This window comes from Zalophus californianus, chromosome X, assembly GCF_009762305.2.
Source record: "Zalophus californianus isolate mZalCal1 chromosome X, mZalCal1.pri.v2, whole genome shotgun sequence".
NCBI lineage: Eukaryota > Metazoa > Chordata > Mammalia > Carnivora > Otariidae > Zalophus > Zalophus californianus.
The window spans coordinates 75,984,385-75,999,783 of record NC_045612.1 but is presented as its reverse complement, the minus strand read 5'-3'; the positions used below and the strand labels follow the sequence as shown (position 1 = coordinate 75,999,783).

The window sequence follows — 15,399 nt, the reverse complement described above, 5'->3', positions numbered from 1 at the left end:
ATGAATGGATAAAGAAGTGGTGTGTGTGTGTGTGTGTGTGTGTGTGTGTGTGTGTGTGTGTGTGTGTGTGTTTGTGATGGGATATCATTCAGCCATGAAAAATAATGAAATCTTGTGATTTGCTACCAACGTGGATGGAGCTAGAGAGTGTAATGCTAAGTGAAATAAGTCAAAGAAAGACAAATACCACATGATTTCACTCATATGTGTAATTTAGGAAATGAAGCAAAGGGAAAAAAGAGAGAGAGAGAAACTATGAAATGGATTAACTATTGAGAACAGAATGATGGGTACCAGAGAGGAGGAGGGTGGAGGGATGGGTGAAATAGGTGACGGAAGTTAAGGAGTCCACTTGTCATGATGAGCACTAGGTGTTATATGAAACTGTCAAATTACTATCTTGGACACCTGAATTTAATATGACACTGTATGTTAACTATACTGGAATTAAAACAAAATTAAAAAAATAAAAATATCTGATTATAAAAGTAACATATATTTTATGGAATTTTGAAAAAAAATGGAAAATTATAAAATAAATACCATTCATAGATAAGTCACCATTACTTTTTTGATATACCTTCTAATATTTTCCTGTGCTTATAAAATCATATCTATTGACATTTTTGTGATCATGTGGTTTTTGCAGGTTTGTATCATACTGTTTTTACTTACCATTATATCAATTTTCTCATGCCATTGTAAAGTTATAAACTTGCTACCTATTATAAAATACTCTATTACATGGATTTGCCATAATTTATTTATCTTATCTTCTATTGTTTGAACATTTAGTTTTCATTATTTTTAAATGTTGTAAATCATGTTGCAATGAATAAATGCTTATATTTTATTTGGATTACCATCTCAGGAGACAATCCTAGAAGTTGGATTATTGGGTATTAATTTCCTGTTTTCTCTGAGAATATTAATGCATGCTAATCCCAAGTCAAAAACATAAAAAAAAAATACCAAAAGCATTAAGGGCAATGTCACAGACAAATCTAGAACAAAAGAACATTCTACAAGGTCTAGTCTCTTCAAAAAGTCAATGCTATAGGGAAAAAAATAGGGATAACACAAAAAGCAAACCTTGTCTGATCCAGGTTATTAAAAAATAAATAGACTTAAAAGAGACATTTTTGGGCCTCTGAGTGGCTAAGTCTGCTTGTCCCTCTGTCTCCCCCTCTGCCCCTCCTCTCTCTCGCTCTCAAAATTAGTATGTAAAATCTTCTTTAAAAAGAGACATTCTGGAGATGATTGGAAAATTTCTGATATAAACTACATGTTAGATGATATTAGGATATTTTCTCAGATGTAGTAATATTATTGTGGCAATATAGAACAAAGTTACTGATGTATTTAGAAGTAAGACGCCATCATGCTTCCAAATGATTTAGCAAAAGCAAACAATCAAAAATTCATGTGTGTGTGTATGTGTGTGTAGATATACATAGACATAGATGTAGATAAATTAAAGATGGAAAAATGTTAACAAACAACTCCAGTTGGTAGGATGATTATTGTACTATCTATCCTTTAAAGTTTACTGTACGTTTGAAAATTTTAAAAGTTGGGAATAATAAATGAATAAGAAAGGATGTTAAAACCATCTTAAATTATACCACTTGTCATAAGTTCTTACTACAAATATCCTTGTGTATGCTTCTTTTCACCCTTTAATGAATATTTCCTCAGAATATATTTTTAACATGTGGAATTGCTGTGTCTGAGGGTATACACATTAAAAATTTTGATACCTACATCCAAGTTGCTATCTGGAAAAATTTGCAGTCCCATAAACTCCGACTTGCATCAACAGTAACAGCACAGGGCAGCCATTTTCATCTTTGTCAAATGTCAATCTTGTAGGCAAACAACACAATAACCAAAATCACCATTGTTTCGATTTGTATTAGGTTGGACATTCTTTTCAGTATTTATTGTATATCTTACTTTTTTGTGGGCCTGAACCTTCTTCAGGCTTTTGATACATTTTGTCAACGTTTTTTTCCTAAAGGTCTATTCTCATTTACACTTACCGTTGCTATAGTTGGGCAAGAGGTGTAGGTGCCATTTAAGCCACTTCTCAACAGCATGGATTATTATAATATATAAAATCTTGCTAAACTGACAGGCAAAAAAGTTATGTAGCTATTTTTTTTCAGAGAGAGCTCTTGTACATTTATTTCATCTCAAATTCACCACAGTTTGTACTTTTGTGTTTTCATTTTTTAATTTATTTTTTATTATGTTCAGTATGTAGCCATTTTCATTTGTACTTCTTTGATTACAAATAGGTTTAAAATGTTATTTTATTTTTTAAGTTTTTATTTAAGTTGCAGTTGGTTAACATACTGTGTAATACTAGTTTCAGGTGTGCAGTATAGTGATTCAACAATTCCATACAATACCGGGTGCTCATCATGACAGGTGCACTCCTTAATACTCATCACTTATTTCACCCATCCCATCCCCCACTTCCTCTTGTAACTATCAGTTTGTTCTCTACAGTTAAGAGTTTATTTCTTGGTTTGCCTCTCTCTCTTTCTTCCCCCTTTGCTCATTTATTTTGTTTCTTAAATTATTTTGTTTCTTAAATTACACATATGAGTGAAATCATGTGGTATAAGTCTTTCTCTGGATGACAGATTTCACTTAACATAATACTCTCTAACTCCACATCATTGCAAATGGCAAGATTTCATTCTTTTTATGGCTGAGTAATATTCCATTGTGTGTATATATATATATATGCACCCCATCTTCCTTATCCATTCATCAGTCGATGGACACAGGCAATTTCCATAATTTGGCTATTATAAATAATACTGCTATAAACATCAGTGTAGATATATCCCTTTGATTCAGTATTCATGAGTAGACAATTTTCCAAAGAACCCATCCAGATGGCCAGTAGACACATGAAGAGATGCTCAACATCACTGATTGTCAGGGAAACACAAATGAAAACTATAATGAGATATCACCTTACGCCTGTCAGAATGGCTAAAAATCAACAACACAAGAAACAACAGGTGTTAGCGACGATGTGCAGAAAGGGGAACCTTGCACTATTGATGAGAATGCAAAATGGCGCAGCCACTCTGGAAAACAGTATGGAGGTTCCTCAAAAAGTGAAAAATAGAACGACCCTATGGCCCAGCAATTGCACTACTAGGCTTAAAATTTTTAAATAAAATTTCTATGCATCATTTGACCATAACTTGTGTCCATTTAAGGAATTACAGCCTTAGTGCTTGTGTTTTTTGTATATATACACATAGATACGTATTTGCATCCACTCATATATATATATACATACAGAAAGAAGAATGTGTTCGTTAATCAGAACCATTCAAAGATGAAACAAACTATGAAGGTACGTAGTGAATTGCCTGTCTGGAGATTTTTAAACAATGGTAAGGATACAAGAACAGATGAATATATGTTTTCAAGTGAGGAGTATTCCAAATAAGTTTTAAAGACCCTTTTAATCCTTAGGTCCTTTGAGCTTAGAAAACTGAAACCTGGGAAGTTTAAATTTCCCCAGTTTATATAACAACTATTGTCAGAACCAGAAACTAACTATAGTCTCTTCACTCCTATCTAGGATCCTTTTTAATATTCTATATTGCATATTGCTGTTGCTCCAAAATGCCTTGTAGTTTATAATATTTACCCCACTGTTTGGAGCTGATGATTTTCACTCTAGCTAATGTGATAATGAGTCCTATTTTTTCCCCCTGCAGGCTCATCCTACCCTGGCTTGGTGGCCAAGCCCTTTGAGAAAGTAACATACCGTTGGACAGTCCCCTCCCATGCTGGCCCTACTGCTCAGGATCCTGCCTGTCTCACCTGGATGTACTTCTCTGCTGCAGATCCCATAAGAGATACAAATTCTGGTCTGGTGGGCCCTCTGTTGGTGTGCAAGACTGGTGCCTTGGGTGCAGATGGCAAACAGGTATTACCAAGGTTTTTGGCTGGAAAGCCTGCTGGGAGGAAGATAATGCTGTATTGCTAAATAGGAGTTGAAAGTGGAACTGGGTTCTAGAGATGTGGAAATAGAAAAAAAAATAAGCTATTTAATCAGAAATTAATAGTTGGTGACCTCATGCTATTTTGCATGCTATTCTTTCACTCACACATATCTCTTAGTCTCTATTCCTTTCTATTTTGTATCCTCTCATCATCTTTTCATTTTTTTAAACCTCAGTGTTCCCTAACCCGTGATCCCAATTCTTAAATCTCTTTTAGTATTTGCTTGTGTTCTCTCATGTCCCGCTCACCATTCTAGCTGTATATTACTTAACCTCTCTTTGCCTCAGTTTCTTCATCTGTAGTAAGGGGTTAACAATGAAATAATATATCTTGGGTTTCTGTGAGGATTAATTAAAATAATCCATATGAAGTGCTTATCACAGTGTCTGGATTACATAGTAAACACTCAGTAAATGTTAGAAGTAATAATAATAATAGTGATAATAATAAATGATAATTAAAATAACAGTACATTAATAGCAATTTTATATCCTTTTATTTTCTAATCCCCTCTGACTAGAGTCCTTTCCTGATATGCTAACCACCTTTCCCCACTCTTTTACCCCACTCCAAGCTCTCTTTTATCAGTCTGTACTTGTCCATAATCCCCATCTTGTGCTACTTCCCTGTCCCCTTTCATACATTTGTCCCCTCCGGTCTTGTCACCTTGTTCTAACCTGTTTCACCCACCTTCAATTTGAAATTATCTGAAGAAAAACTGCCTAGCAGCACCTATAGCTCTAGGCAGGAAGTACGGGCTTGTCTCTGTGTCTGGGGAAAAAAAATGGGAAAGAATCAGGGCTCATTGGATCTGGAGCTGCACAACATACAACTGCTGAAACCATTGTCATTCTTTCCTATGTTCTCTTCCATGGGCCTATAGAAAGGGGTGGATAAGGAGTTTTTTCTCCTTTTTACTGTGTTGGATGAAAACAAGAGCTGGTACAGCAATACCAATCAAGCAGCTGCTATGTTGGATTCCCGACTGCTCTCAGAGGACGTCAAGGGTTTCCAAGACTCCAATCGGATGCATGGTATGGGGAGTGCTTTTGCCCTGAGCTACAATTGAGAGGTTACAAGTAAAAATCTAACCTAAACTTAATCATGTCCCATCCTTGAAAGCTGATTGGTCAGCTCTATCCCAAGACATGAGCTAGACTGAAGAATTAAACCTAAGGCAACAGATCTTATATTTAACACTTGGTTGTGCTCTGTCCTGTGTTACACAGTATGGGGAACACTGGAAAAATGTGTTGTGAAATGAGGATTGCAAATAAGGAATCCACTAGAGAGTGAGGAGAGAAAGCTGGAATGATGCCTTTCCAGTCTTATCTTATTCTCCTTTATTGACCACTACACATGCTCCTCAACTCCATACTCCAGCCAAATGGCACTATTTTTTCTCTATATAGACATACCTTGTACTTTTCTGACTTCATGCCTTTTACAGTGCTTTGCTCTCCAGTTGAAATGCCTCTCTTTACATTTTTGCCCTTAGCCTGTGGAAATTATTTCCATTCTCTAAGGTCCTACTCGAAAGCTACTTCATCCATGTAACCATTTTTTTATCACCAAATCCCAGGATGATGACATCCTTTTCTGAACCACTATTGCATTTTTATCAGAATATTTTAATAGCATGTTCTATATAGTTATTTGTTACACGGTTTTTCACCTGCTAGAGTAGTCTCCTTAAATGTGAGTATTGTTTGTTGCTTATCTTTGTATTATCTATGCTTTCTAATACATAGTAAATGTTTATTGAACAAGTGAACTACCAAATTAATGAGTAGGTATGTAGGTGGGTAAGTGAGTGAATGGGAAGACATGGTCCCAATTTGCAAAGAGCTCCCAGCATTTGCAATGAAATGATACTAATAACACACATGAAATAATTATAGAACAATCCAAGATCAACTATAATTAAATCCTAAATTATGTAAAAGAGGTTTCAAGTGACATGGAGTTCACAGGAGAATATTAATAAAGGACAATCCAATTAAAGGATTCCTGGAAAAAAGGAGTGCTTGAGCTGGGGTTCAAAGGCTAAATAGGTTTGCAATTAGACATTACAGGAAAAGGAAGCAGAATCAGGAGATTAGCAATGTTATCATCAGCATCTAGGGGAATTACCAAGTAGGGTTACTTATTAAAGGTGGTTCCAGTGGATGTGGGGACATTGAAAAGGGATCAGCTTTAAGCAGGCCTCCCTGTATTTTCAAGAGGAATATGGAAGATGGGAGGGAGTCATGAATGAGTGTGTTGTCTTATGACTCCATCTCTTGGTTCTCATCACCAGTTAGTTATATCAGCTGGAAAAAGTAAACCAATCCTGGGAACAAAGTTCATTTCAATTTGAACTTATGGAGCACCTGAGTAGTACCAGGCAACATGCAAGGCAACTGGGCAATCACACTTATACAGAAAAAAAATGTGATTCCTGCTAGGTCAATCTAGTGTGGGAGATAGATTTGTAAGTAAATCATTGGACTGTGTGCTCTGTAGTAAGTGATATGGAAGAAATTTTTTTGGGGGGGAGTTTAATGGAAATGAGAGAGAGAGAAAGAGAGAGGAGGTGACATTTGAACTTCACAGGGGAGGTGATATTTGAACTGGGGCATGATGTATGAGTAATAGTTTTCTGTAGAGGGACCAGAGGGGAAAATTTATTCCAGGCAGAGGAAACAACATGTGAAAACTCAATATGTGTTTTGTAAACACCTAACATGTTTAAGGCCTTGGGGACGTAGAGACAAATAGAACTCACAGCAATGGTGTCTACCTGTTTATGACGGGGTTGGGAGGATAGACTGCAGGCAGGGGTGCCAGGGAGAGGGCTTTTGCAGAAGTTCAAGCCAAAAATGATGAGGGCTAGAACGGGCAGTAACTGCGAAGTGAAAAAAGAGAGAGAGAGACAGATTGAAAGATAAATATGGAAACTTGGGGGAACCCCAGTACTTTATGGAAGGATGGAGAACAAGAACAAGATGAAGGAGGAACAATCAGAAAGGAGATAAGAGAACCAGGAATGTGTGGTGCTATAGAAGCCAAGGGAGGAGAATTTCAAGAGAGTGGAAATAGTAGAGGCTGGTACCCTTGTGTATGCATATGTGTAAGGAGTTCTGGTAGTGGAAAAAAGTTCAGTTTTGCAAGAATTTGAAGTGTGGTAGAGGAGGGACAGGAGGTGAGGTCAGAAAGGCGAGTTGGACCCTCATCTCAAAGACGCAGATCTTCGTAAGTACAACTAAAGTGGCTTAGGGAAGAAGGCAGAAGAGTTAATGATGACTCAGAAATTTCAAGTTGTGGGAAACCCTAGTACAGAGCTGATGCTATGCTGCTGGCCAGTGCCTGAATATTCTGGTCTCATCTTCTTGTTCTATGTTTTTTTTTTTTTTCTCTCCAGCCATTAATGGGTTTCTGTTCTCTAACCTGCCCAGCCTGGATATGTGCAAGGGAGACACAGTGGCCTGGCACCTGCTTGGCCTGGGCACAGAGACTGATGTGCATGGGGTCATGTTCCAGGGCAACACTGTGAAGCTTCAGGGCATGAGGAAGAGTGCAGCCATGCTCTTTCCTCATACCTTTGTCATGGCCATCATGCAGCCTGACAATGCTGGTAAGTGCCTTAACAGCTGGCCGTAGGCTGAGAGGCTCTGTTGGGCATGGATGAGGGGGGCTGGTGAAAAGAAAAGAAATGTTGAGGGTATATGGGAAGTTTTCAAAACACTTTTGTTTTCTTTCTCTTCAGTGTGCACTCTGTGTTCTGGTTATTTGGATTTTTCTCTTAGCTGCAGACAGAAAGTAAAGAGCTGAGAAAACTCCTTTCTGGAACAATGGGGAAGAAGTAGGGATGTTGCCCAGCATCAGGGCAATTCTCATATAGGTAGAAGGTGGTCTTGCCTGTGTAGTCCCATGGCTATGTAGGAATTTTATAGATACAGTCCTTGCTCTGGGAGGGAGGTCCAAGAGATATACCTATAAGTGGTTTCAACTCTGATATTCTGTGAGAATTTCTACCAACTTCTGGTGGGAATGGGGTGCAGTGTGCTGTGACAGTTTCAGCCCTGGAATCAGAGCATAAAAACTTTTAGTCCAAGCACATTCATTAATTTGCTATTTAATTTTGGCCTAACCAACCCCCAGTCTGTGGTTGCATTTCTTCCTTCTTTTCTTTCTCTATCCCACTCCCCTCCCTCCCTCCCTCACCTTCCTTTACTACTTTCCCCTTTCCTCCCTCCTTTCTTTCATTTCTCTCCCTGCCTTTCTCCCCCACCCTCTCTCCCTCTCCCATTCCTCCTCTTTCTCTCTCCCTTCCCCTCATTTCCCTATCTTTCTTTTGTGAAAAACCAAAATTGAGTAGAATGTTTCTTTAGATTCCATCTATGTCTGACATTTTATCATGTAACAGTTACTTTGGTGAATACACATATGTAATTAAGCAGCTTTGCAGATGACTTAAAAACATCACCATGAATATTCAACATTTTGTGTACTGGATGCTTACAGTTATGTTTAGCAAACTAGAAAAACAAATGCCCAGAAAAAATGCAGCAAAGTGTTAAGAATGTTTGAGTCCTATGGGTTTATTGGTGATTTTTTTATCCTCTTTTTGCTTTGCTTTACATTTTAATAAGTTTATATTACATTTAATAGAAATTAACAATTGTATTTAAAAATATTATCTTACATACCTCAGCTCTTCCAATAAAACTAATGATACTAGAACTTTAATAGATAGGAAAATTGGCAGATAAAAAGCTAGGGCTTGTAATGTGTTATTTTCCACCAAATTCATGGTAGAGTTCTCAACAGCAAAGAGAAGAATTTATTATTTATAATTGCCCTAGTCCTTCAGGGTGTCTTTCCTTTCTTTCACCATTGGAGCTTTCTTTATTCATTATTCCCCTCTTCCCCACTCCCTTTTTAATCTTCTTTTCTTTCCACTGCTCCTTTTCCCTGCCCTCTCTCATTTTTCCTCTTCCTCTTTCATCATCTTTTTCTTTTTCTTATCTCTTTTTATCTCTCATTTCTTATTCCTCTTCTCATTCATTGTTTCCTTCCTTTACTTTCATCTATTTTTTCTCCATCTTACTTTTTGTCTTTTCTTCTTTTCATTTTCTTCTTCCATTCTTTCTTCTCTCCCTTTTTTTCTTTCTCTTTTTCCTTCCCTCCCTCTCTTTTCTCCTTTATCCCTTTTTTCTTCCTTTGATTTTTCCCTCTTTTTTTGGCTTCCCTTCTCTCCATTTCCCTCCTTTCTTTATTTCTCTTTCTTTGTCTCCCTTTCTCTCTTTTTAAATTTATTTTCTTTTTCCTTATCTCCTGTTTTCTTTTTTTCCCTTTTCCTTCAATCTGTATATTTTCTTCCCTCCTCTGTCTTCCTGTTTTTCCTTCTTTTTTATTCCTTACTTCTTTTTATTTTCCCTTTATTTTACAATAACATTTTCACAAAACATAGTAAATATCTGTTGTCTTCCACTTACTGGTCTAGATACTAGGGATGTGAGGATGAATTAGGCAGCTCACAGTTAGTGTGAAAGGGAGATGATGGTATCATCTTGCCAAGAGCTATAGTAACACATAGGAAACTATAACAAATTCTGCCTGACTTGTGTAGTAAAGCTTTCCTATAGAAACAGGCATTCAAACTGATCATTTGAGGAAGAGTGAACTGTCACCATGCACAGAAAGGGGATGGTTGGTGAAGAGGGTGTTGTTATAAGCAGTAGGAAACTTATGGGCAGTGACTTGGAAGCAGCATCTGCCTAAAGAAGAGGGCATTAAAATAGGTAGTAGGAAGCTTATGGGCAGTGACTTGGAAGCAGCATCTGCCTGAAGAACTTACACAAACTATTTTTATTCAGTGACCCTCAACTCAAGGTGGTATGCTAAAAGGTATTTGAAATGTGTGGAGGTAATTTTAGTTGTCACAATGACTGGGGATATGGAGGGGATGATACTATTATTTAGATAGTGGGAGTCAGAAATGATAAAACTTTCATCAATATGTAGGGCAGTCTTAAACAGTGAAGAATAATCCCACGCAAAATGCTAATAGCAGCCCTGTGAAGGAATAATGAGAAATAAGGCGTAAGAGGAGACAAAGTAGGAGGCTATTGCAAGAGGTGAAAAGAGCCTGCCAATGGGTGGAAGCAATAAGGATGAGCAGAAGGGGTAGAGTTAAGGGATATTTGAGAAAGAAATTATGGAACTTTGCTGAGGGGCTGAGCAAGAAGAAAAGATGCCTGAAGTTTCTGGCTTGTGCACTATATATATGGTGACAACCATTAACTAAATGAGCAAGTACAGAAACAAGGGCAAGATAGTAAGGTTTGGGTAGAAAGTATTCATTTTAGGGCATGTCAAGTTTTAAGTTCCTGGTGAAATCCAGGTGGTGTGGATTTTACAGTAGGTAGTTACAGGTAGAAATGTAAAGGTTGGAGAAGTCTAGGCTAGTGAGTTTGAGTGTTCTCATAGTTCAAGTCCATAAGTTGTGGAGTGATAGGAAAGAAAACTTAAAGCAGAAATCAACATTTAAGAGGTACAAGGGAGAAGAGAAGCCAAAATAAGGAAACAGAAAAGAATTTGTCAAAGAGTTAAGAGGAAACTCAGATTTCAAAAACAGAAGAGTATTGAAAGAGTGGCTTGGATAATATTATCCATATGAGAAAATTTAGATGATGTACTAACTAGTCCAAAGGCACATGACTTCCCAGAATGCCTTCTTTTTTGTTCTCATCCCCTTCAGTGATCATCAGATTTTCTTCTCCACATCAATTCCTGAGCTATGAGTTTTGGGCAGCTTTTACAATCACTCATTTGCACACACATTCATTCACTCAAAACATATTTATTGCATACCTTCAATGTGCTAAAACTGGGGAAGAAAGGTGAAAAAATAGAATGATTCTTACTCTCTGGGAAGATCCGCAATAAGAACACCAAAACACATACATAAAACAATAAGATAATTTTAGATTGTGATATAGATCACAAAGGAAATAAAATGTAGTGTTGTGATAAAATGATAGGGGCATTTTAGAGGATGTTCAGGGAAGACCTCTCCAAGAATGTGATATTTACACTGAGACCTAAATAATGAGGAGGAGGGAGTGATATAAAGATTTCTGAGCAGAACATTTCAAACAGAGGGACCAACAAGCACAAATGTCCAAAGGTGGGAACAAGCATGGCTTTTCAAGGGTCAGAGTGAAAGATCAGTAGTGTTGGACTGTAGTAAGCTAAGAAAAAGATCGACATAAAATGAGGTTGGCAGGATTCATATGTGGGGTCTTATAGACCATAGTTAGGAGCTTGGTTTGCATTCTGAGTATGAATGAAGCATTCGAAGCAAAGGAGCAATGTGCTCTGGATCATATTTGTTAAAGAGGGCCTTGAATCCTGTGTGGGAAATGGTTGAAAAGGGAAGGGGAAGAAGCAGAGAAGACAGTTGGGAGACTGTTAAAGTTTTCCATGTGAGAGGCAACGATGGTTTTGACTAGGGGAGGGAGAGTGAAAATGGGAGGATAATTTGGAAGGAAAAGCCAATAGGATTTATTGATGGAATAGATGTGGAAAGGTAGGAGAAATAGAAGAGTTGGGAAGTAGTTGTGGAAAGAAAAGAGTAGATTCTTTCAAGAAGTCTATAAGCTAGTGGAAAAGACTGTTTTGTAAAGAGAGGAGTACTTAGTCTTTAATCATGTGGTTTAGGTGTAAAGTGTGTCAAGAGTGGGGAGGCCAAGAATGTAGAGGTCAATGTGAGCCAGAATAGTCATGGAGAGGTTTCTGGAAGAGATGAAACGTGAATTTGATCTTGGAGAATGAGTGAGCCCTTGTAGATATTTGTGGGAGGGTTGGACAGGTACATTCCAGGAAGGGAGAAACAACATGAGTGAAAATTCCAATATATAAATGAGATATGTGATAAGGGATGTCTGGGACAAATTTAGTTGGATCACTGGTTGAATTTGGGACTGAGTCATAGTTTGGAGCTAGTTCATAGAGGCCTTTACAAGCCAAGAAAAAAGTTTGTAGTGATGGGATAGGCAGTGGGCAGCAAGTGAAGGAATGATGAAAATAAATGTTCTAAGAAAGTCAACTTCTCCTGATCAACATTCTATGAGCCTTAATGTCCTTGACATAGGAACCCGAGGCTCTAGGCAGTTCTAGGCAGCTCCACAACCCTGATATTTAAGACTGATATCCAAACATTTTATTGTAAAAACTGAAGGAAAGCCACTCCAAAGCCCTCTGATATAAGCATCCCGATAGTCAAGAAGTTTTCTTTTTTTAATCTATTTAACCACACCTTTATTTCTTTGGTACTTGGTAAGAAAGAGAGAAAACTGGTCAATGCATTTTTTTGGAATAATAATTATTACAGATCCATTTACTTATTTATAAATTTATTAAAATTTTCTATGCAATATGCTAAGCAATGTGTACATATTATTGTGTTTAATTCTAAAACAACCCAGTGAAATAAATAAAATGATCCCCATTGTACCATGAGGGAACTAAAACATACAGAGGCTTAAAAATTACTTCAAGGTCATATAGCTAACAAGTTGTCAGGTAGGGTGACCAACTATCCCAGTTTGCTCAGAACTGAGCAGTTTCCACAGGTATATGGAAAGACTTCCAGTGATAAAACTGGGAAAGCCTTGGGTTAACAGGGAGGAGTTGGCCTTTCTAATGGCAGAGTTTAGTTTTCAACCTAAACAATGTAGCTTTGGAGCGAGAGCTGTTAACCTCTGTGCTCACTGCTCTCAATAAACTTGCAATAATCTTTTATCCAAAGCATAGAACCTTATCTGAAACTACCCACTCTCTACAGTATGCCTAGAAAAAGGCAGGAAATCCCCCAGGTGCTACACAGGGATATTCAGATTCAGGTTTTGCTCTCTGTTCCTTCCTTAGGGATATTTGAAATTTACTGCCAGGCAGGCAGCCATAGAGAATCAGGGATGAAAGCAGTCTATAATGTCTCCCAGTGTCCTGGCCGTCAAGCCGATGATCACCAACGATACCAAGCTGCAAGAATCTACTACATCATGGCAGAAGAGGTGGAGTGGGACTATTGCCCTGACAGGAGCTGGGAACTGGAATGGCACAACCAGTCTGAGAAGGACAGGTAAGGTTTCAGAAAATAAAAGATCACACTTTCAGAGACTCTGGACCATTTTGCAGATGAGGAAAATACTGAAATACTGAGAAAAGGAGACACTTGTCTAAAGTAACCTAATAAGATACCAGCAAATCTGGAACAGGTGCCAGGATGCAGATAAGCTGGAACTCAGTGCTTCTTCTATATTACTATACTGTGGGTCTGAAGTAAAAGACCTTACCCATAACTTGATGCTCTTAATCTTTGCCTCTTTTCCTCTGGTTGCCAGTAGCATCTACAGCAAAATTTAGATTTTATAGAGGTCTTACTCAAAAGACTGAACACCCCAAGCTTACCCGTCACTTGACAAAATGTCACTAAGGTACAGGCTAAGCTGTATAGCAGAAAAAATCCAACATAGAGTAGTTTGAGTGAGTTAGAATTTTATTTCTTGCTCAAATAATAGTATAAATATGAGCTGCCCAGGGCCAGTAGGTAAACTAATCATCCATAATACTTTCTTTCATCTCTGAAACTAAGATGCCTATGCTAGTTGTAGTCATTCCCAGCAATCACAAAAGGGGAAAGCAGTCCAGGGCAAGCAGCAGTATCTGTAAGGTAATGACCTAAAAGTTATATACATCACTTTCTTTCATAACCCATCACCCTAAACTTATTAATGTGGCCGTACCTAGCTGCAAGAAAGTCTAGGACTTGGAGAGGTTGGAGGGTGGGGCAGAATGAATGAAGTGGAGTGGGATATACAAGCTTCCAGTTATGCAATAAATAAGTCATGGAAATAAGGCACAGCATAAGGAATGTAGTCAATAATTTTGTAATAAAGAGGTATTGGGGCAGATGGTAGCTACACTTGTGGTGAACATAGCACAAATGTATACATTTATCAAATCATTGTGTTGTACATATGAAGCTAATGTAACATTGTATGTCAACCATACTAAAAAATAAAGCCTGGAAAATATAATCTATAATCCATGGTTACGTGGTCATGTACTCAGCTAAAATCTAGGTGATTCTATTACTACAAAGGAAGGGGAGGAGACTGGAAACTGAAGTACAGTTTAGCAATTTCCACTACAATTTATTTTTGGTACTCTCACAACTCTTTAGCAATTCCCGTCTTTTATGTTGGTTGTTGAATGTTGAAGTCTTCTTGCTAACTTCTTCTGAAACTTAGAGAAAGTGAATTTTCTTCCCTGGGACTTAGTTTGCTCATCATTAAAGTGATGTGGTATATGATGAATTATTGAACTCTACATCTGAAACTAAGGATGTACTATATGTTGGCTGATTGAATTTAAATAAAAAATAAATAAAGTGATGTGGCATAGTTGAAAGAACTTGACTAGAAGGAAATAAAGAAGCAGCAGCAGAGTTGTATCCAAGTGCTAGCTCCCTTTCTGGCTGACAGTATCGATGAAGATAAGTCCTGTCACTTCTGGACCACTGATTCTCCTTCTACCTATCTCATTAGCCTATTGGAAATGTCAAATGATAAAACAAATAATACGGTTCTTTGTAAACAGGAAAGTATCCCATAAGGGGGAATCTGTAAAATTCCATTTCCTCCTTACCTCTTCCTATTCCTTGCTCCCCATCGTCAGCAGCGGTTAGTGCTCTCCTTCCATCCTGTACCTTGTCCTTTTGTCAAAATAATTCCATCTGAGACATCACTAAGAATAGAGCTAAAGCCCAGAGTTTCTGATTCTTCTTCCAGTGTTCTTGTCATTGTAATTGTTTTGCAAATTACAATCTGGATTATGATAAACAAGGAAACATAAATAGATATTTAAATCTGGCATCTTTATTGCAGTTATACAGCCAATGTGGAAAATCTGACATTAGAAGGAACATGTCTTCTCTTCTATCTGTGATATGATGTTGGGTTTAACTTAGCTTTGTCATACCTGAAAATGAGGGGTCAAGCCCAGGTGCTGATACCACTCTTTGGATTCCTCTAGTTATGGTCACATCTTCCTGAGCAACCAGAATGGGCTCCTGGGTTCCAGATACAAGAAAGCTGTATTCAGAGAATACACTGATGGTACATTCAAGATCCCTCGGCCAAGGACTGGACCAGAAGAACACTTGGGAATATTAGGTAAGTGAGTTCTTCCTAAGGTCTAGAGGTTTATGCTGCTCTTAGGAAGGTTATGTCATATCAGGAAGTCTTTTTCATTTCTTTCTACTAGTTTTTACTTATGATATAATGGAATTATAGTCATAACTTAAAA

At 37.6% G+C, this 15,399-nt stretch overlaps 1 protein-coding gene across 7 annotated transcripts in view; it reads left to right on the top strand.

Moving 5' to 3' along the window:
- HEPH (hephaestin) overlaps window positions 1-15,399 on the top strand; it is an 82,394-nt gene that overhangs the window by 31,819 nt on the left and 35,176 nt on the right. For all 7 annotated transcript variants that reach the window (XM_027609511.1, XM_027609509.1, XM_027609513.1 and 4 more), the window contains 5 exons: window positions 3,753-3,964; window positions 4,925-5,075; window positions 7,445-7,657; window positions 12,958-13,171; window positions 15,127-15,266. In XM_027609511.1, the coding sequence (XP_027465312.1) occupies window positions 3,753-3,964; window positions 4,925-5,075; window positions 7,445-7,657; window positions 12,958-13,171; window positions 15,127-15,266 (930 nt within the window). The remainder of the gene's footprint in view (window positions 1-3,752; window positions 3,965-4,924; window positions 5,076-7,444; window positions 7,658-12,957; window positions 13,172-15,126; window positions 15,267-15,399) is intronic.